The sequence below is a fragment of the Sebastes umbrosus genome, chromosome 11, assembly GCF_015220745.1.
Source record: "Sebastes umbrosus isolate fSebUmb1 chromosome 11, fSebUmb1.pri, whole genome shotgun sequence".
Classification (NCBI taxonomy): Eukaryota; Metazoa; Chordata; class Actinopteri; order Perciformes; family Sebastidae; genus Sebastes; species Sebastes umbrosus.
This window is the reverse complement of record NC_051279.1, coordinates 20810846-20816671: the sequence shown is the minus strand read 5'-3', so window position 1 is coordinate 20816671 and position 5826 is coordinate 20810846. Positions and strand designations below refer to the sequence as shown.

The 5826-nt window shown below is 42.0% G+C and overlaps 1 protein-coding gene across 1 annotated transcript; it reads right to left on the bottom strand.

Moving 5' to 3' along the window:
- Positions 1-729: 729 nt before the first annotated feature.
- LOC119497062 (endothelin-3) lies at positions 730-5075 on the bottom strand. The gene is made up of 6 exons (XM_037784865.1): positions 4918-5075; positions 4136-4228; positions 3316-3472; positions 3045-3158; positions 2239-2298; positions 730-2146 (listed from the first exon to the last, which is right to left on the bottom strand). The coding sequence occupies exons 1-6, from the start codon at positions 4955-4957 to the stop codon at positions 2068-2070; spliced, it is 543 nt and encodes a 180-aa protein (XP_037640793.1). The 5' UTR covers positions 4958-5075; the 3' UTR covers positions 730-2067.
- Positions 5076-5826: the final 751 nt, after the last annotated feature.

Here is a 5826-nt window from a genome sequence, read left to right as displayed (position 1 = left end):
AGACAAGAACGGAACAGATAGGGTGTAAGTTGAGCATGTTTTTAAATATGTTGACATTATGACATCAATGCCAAAACAGGGCTTGACAGAATCCCCCAAAACTGTTTAAAGTATTATTAAATTACTTTATTAAAGGTGCTAAATGCAAAATTGGGAGCATATCTGTTGCCTCCACACGGCTGGTAGTGGAAGCAACAGTGCTGACAGAGCTAACAGTGTTTACCCTTCGGGGGGAACCAGAGGGTGGGTGCTACGTTTCCGCGACGTCGCCATCGGTCGGGACGGCGTTATCAGTTGTAACCGCCGTATGAGCGCAGCGCAGAGCGGCGGGCATTAGCTAGCCAGTGGGGCACGCTCACATGCACTAAAAGCCCGGCTAACAAAGCACAGAGAAACTTGGATTACAACACACACAGAGGGAGAGTGACTTCGTTCTCTGCTCAGGTAGACATTACTCCTCTATATCTTTACGCAGCAAATAATATAGCAACAAATAGTTGTTTGCTGCTATATTAATGCTCTGGATATCGTATAGAGCACCTTTAAAACAAAAAAAAAAGATAGCTAAAAGATAATAAAAGTAAGGGACGGGCGAAGACAAAAAAATGTCTAACACCCTTTTTTGAGTCGAAGCTCTGGATGATGAAGAAGCTTTAATAGGAATAGTGCGAGAGTTAGATGAAAGATTGATACCACTCTCGTGTCTGTACACTGTAGCTACAGCCAGCAGCTGTAGGCTTAGCTTAGCATAAAGACTAGAAACAGGGGCAAACAGCTAGCCTGGTTCCGTGTGAATCATTTTAAACAATCGTGTAAAAATGTACTTCTGACTGAAGTATGAGAATTGCATAACTGTGTTAGACGGAGGATGCCTGCAGCCTATATGAAGCCAGGCTGTGGTTGTGCTCAGGCCTGTTTCCAAGAGATGGCTGCAGGGGGTCTCTCCAGCAAAAAGCAGGTCAGTTCGCTGCAGCTTTATTCACTAGTTGACAGAGGAATCATCTCTTGTTTTCTCCAGCTTTCGTCTGCACATATCCAGGTATGCGTGGACGGTATGTACGGCGCAGGCAATCAGAAAGGAACACGGGGTGACAGGGCATTTTGTTCTTCTCTCTCGCCCCCCGAGCAAAGTAACAAAATGCTGCATTCTTTCCACAGATCCTTATGATAACACCGGCCGTGCTCCCTTTGACTAGCAGGTGAACTTATTATTAATGTGGGCCTTGAATTCCTGGACCATTCATCCGTCTCAGGCCTCCTTTTGAACTCAGAAATGTGTTTGCTTGTCACACAATTGAATCACACATGCCGCTTAAGAGGATTTATTTTCCCTCACATTATCCTTCACATATAGTTTCTTTGATTTACTTTACACAGTGTGCCTTCCTGAAGCAAACAGAGAAGGTCATAAATAAGGAAAAATAAGACCAAAACAAGATGAGGGTCATTTTTACAATTTATCTTCACATTCAAAAACTTTGACAGACAGATATTAAGATACAGGCTTGATTCAATTCTATTTGATTTGCTTTACACTTTTGCACACAATTATCCTTTATACTCAACATGTATCCCTAAAGTACATCATAATGATAAAATAAATCTGTTGATCCATAAAAGAAAATAAAGGCATTTTACAAAAGAATGAGTAAAAACATGCCATGTATGTGAGAAAGTCATGTGTTTACAGTATATACTGTATGCATGTTCCTTTTCTTCTGTGTCTCCTATGACAGTGTTGGCCTGGTCTCTCTGTACAGTGTGACAATTGATCTAACTGTTAGAGTCAAACATGACCACAGGCACTGCAGCGCTCTCTTATCATGCTAGTATCACCTCTCGGAGCTGATTCTCCACATCTGTTTCCATGATGTGTTTGTAGAACTCTCTGTCACATTTTCCACCCTCTTATTCCACAGGTACAAACAGACGTCTTTGTGGCGCTTCGGGCCTTCCTGCGTCCGTCTTTCAGCAGCCCTTTGTTTGCCACCTCTCTATCAAAGGAGGGCCATTTGTTCAGGTGCTCGCCGCTCTCTTTCTCTCACTATCACTCAGCTGGCACATTGTTCAGCGAGCGTTCTTCCTCTCGTGAGAGGACTCGTCTCTGTCTGAATCCAGAGCTCTCTTGGACCTGCTGGCCGCAGCTCTGAGGGACAAAAAGTCAGTCATGTAATCAAAATCAAAATGTAAATGAATTTGTGTATGTTTTTTGAGGTAATCTTGTCATTCAAAGCTCACCGTAGGATGCTGAGTATGTCGAGTCTCTTCACAGATCTCTTTGGGGAGGTGATTTCAGGACTGCACACAAGGAAGGAAAACAGCATAGTTACCAAAAATGACGAGAACCTTTGAAATCCAGATTCATCATGACGCTGCAGTTTTGTCACTTTAAATGTTTTATTGATGTAGTTAAAGAACACCCCGCTTAAATAAAAGCATCCAACGTTATTTCTTTTTTGCACTGTCAGTAACCTAAAACAGAAAGTCTTGTCTTTACAAGCTCACTAAATGTTTTATGTATAACAAGAAGACAGTGAGCCGCATCAGCAGAAATGTTTTCTAAATGTCATGGTTTAAATCACGCGATGCCTTCTGTCTCGGCCCGTCACTCACTCTCTTTCTAGGCGGTGACATTATTTGTTTGGCATTTCTAGGAAACGGGAATTCTCGACATAGTAATTTCATTGCTTCCAGACTCCCACACTATCCTTCGGGCCGTCCGAGCCAATCAGAAACAAGCTTTGTGATCTTTGTGCACCAGCCTGAGATTATTCTACTCCCTCAGGCCTCGGCTGTGTTGTTTTGATGATCACTCCCTCCGACACGCAGGACTTATAGAACACAGTAACAACACATTTAGGCTAATAATAGCATCGCAGTGAATTGGGATGTTCTCTCACGCTGCACCAATCCTTAATCCTCCACAAAGGGCAACAATACATGCCTTTACTAACTAAGCAACCACAAATCTGGGTTAAAACACTCACGAGGGCCTTCAAACTGGTGCTTGACAGCTGTGTGGGATGATCGGTGCCCCGACTCACCTGTGTTGGCAGTAGCTGGTGCAGGTTTGATCTTCAGGGTTGGCACAGGTGCAGCGACCAGTGGACCGTCTGCGTCGGGACAGAGCGCTGCCCAGCCCATAAACTGTTGTCTTACTGCAGAGAGAAAGATGATATAAACAGTCTGCAGACTTTGCTCTTTGATACTTGCGATGCACCACTGCCCATTTAATTATACAACGATTATGATAGCACATGTTTATTTTGCAGAGATTGGGCTCAAAGTGAGTGTGCCGTGTCCTCTCACGCTCACCTGGGCGTGTTGACCCAGATGATATCCAGGTGGCAGAAGTAGTGGCACTCCGAGTCCAGCTGGCTACTGCAGGCGCAGCGCTTGGTCCTCACTCTCTGTGTTGGGACGCCGTCACCGGCCTCCACATCCAGATGTTTTATCACCGGTAGACCAAAACCTATAAAGCGACATAAGGAGCCACTCAGTAACAGTGATCCAAACACAGCCAAATCATTAGTGGGCCTCTACCTGTTTTCCACTTCTACTGTGTCTCAAAACATAAAAACAGATTGATGTGTTACATCACCAGTCTATAGAATTTGCAAGTGAGAACATGAAAAAAGCTCATTAACTATTCTTCCTTTCTGCAAAACTCATCAATCTTGATCTTTAACAGTGAGCAAATAGACATATTTACAAGATGGGAACCCATGAATTCCTTTGCATTTTTCATGCCAACATCATAGATGGTCAAAATCTAAAAAGCTCACAAACAAACAATCTATTATTTTAGATAAAAAGCCAGCATGAAATGAGGAAAAACTCTACCACGACCCTACAGCTTGGACTTGAGGTATTACAGGAATCAAGTACAAACTGTACGTCATCATTTCACAAAAGTAAAAAATCTCTTTGAGATAAAATGAGCAGGTTTTGTCTGATGAATGCATGTATGATTCCTGTGCTTGCCAAAACATGTATATGCACGAACATACGGTGATGACCGTCACTACAAAGGTATAGCAATATGCTTTTAGCATAACTGAGAAAGGTCTCTTACATCATCATACATATCCCACTTCAACAAGAATATAAAATTGTAAAAACAAAACAGACTCACCATCCTCCATGGAGGCCCAAAGAGTGATGAGAAGCAGAACGCCGGTGTGAGTAGACATAGTTGATAGCAGATGGGTGAAGCTCTGCAGAGAGACTATTATCATCCGTATACAGTTACAGCTGTGTTTCTGCTGCTGCTGCTGTTTGTCTGCAGGTGTCCGAGCTCTGTCACTCTCTCTTATATCTCTACCCTCCTCTCCCTCACATGATGTCACGACAAAAGCTCCACCCACGGCTGCTTGCCATGGAGCCACAGTGCACGACCCCAATTTCAATATTTTACTTGTGAAGCTCCTGATACAAAACTGTATTACAATCATCATATACGTACAGATACATACATGACATTTGACCTCTGCATTTGACCCATCCTAAGTATTTAGGAGCAGTGGGCTGCTGTAAAGCGCCCGCGGAGTAACTTGGGGTTCAGTGTCTCATTCAAGGAAACTTGAATCCCCCCCAAAGACTGACAGAGACAATTGTGACCTCTTTAATGTATTCTGAAACATTTCATTACATCAAAAAAAAAATGTAAATGTCTGAATAAGACCTTGTTTTGAGCAATAATGGATAAATAAACCTTTTATATGATAAAACGGTTGGAGTGACATTTGAAAAATTATAATTATTTTTGTTACATAATTTGGTTATAAGTAGCCTAAGCCTTAAATGCAGTAACTCATAAATCCAATGCAAAATTTGTATTTATACTCAAAGCGGCTACAATATAGGGCTGGGCAATATGGAGAAAATCAAATATCATGATATGTTTTATTTAAATACCTTGATATCGATATTGCAACGATAATGTAGGGTTGACCATTGGTACTTTTACAAAATATTAACATGAGATTTCTGATAAATATTCGTCAGTAATGTGGACATAATGACTAAGTGGGTAAAGGCAAGTAATAAAACAGCTAGAACAGTCTGGTAAGTTCAGAAAATATACACTCACCGGCCACTTTACTAGGCACACCTGTTCAATTGCTTGTTAACACAAATAGCTAATCAGCCAATCACATGGCAGTAACTCAATGCATTTAGGCATCTAGAGGTGGTGAAGACGACTTGCTGAAGTTCAAACCGAGCATCAGAATGGGGAAGAAAGGGGATTTAAGTGACTTTGAACGTGGCATGGTTGTTGGTGCCAGACGGGCTGGTCTGAGTATTTCACAAACTGCTGATCTACTGGGATTTTCACGCACAACCATCTCTAGGGTTTACAGAGAATGGTCCGAAAAAGAGAAAATATCCAGTGAGCGGCAGTTGTGTGGACGGAAATGCCTTGTTGATGTCAGAGGTCAGAGGAGAATGGGCAGAGTGTTTCGAGATGATAGAAAGGCAACAGTAACTCAAATAACCACTCGTTCTGCCAACGTATGCAGAATATCATCTCTGAACGCACAACACGTCCAACCTTGAAGCAGATGGGCTACAGCAGCAGAAGACCACCCGGTACTAGCAAGGTGTACCTAATAAAGTGGCCGGTGAGTGTATATATATCACTTTACTGTAATTCAGCCTTTGAAACAAGGAAAAGATGCCATAGCCTATATTACCATATCCAAAATCTAAAACGTTATCTAGTCTCATATCACGATATTGATATAATATCGATATAATAGCCCTAAGCTATAATCAATATTTGTTTGTAATAACAATGACTCAAATGACAACTTGAAACCAATG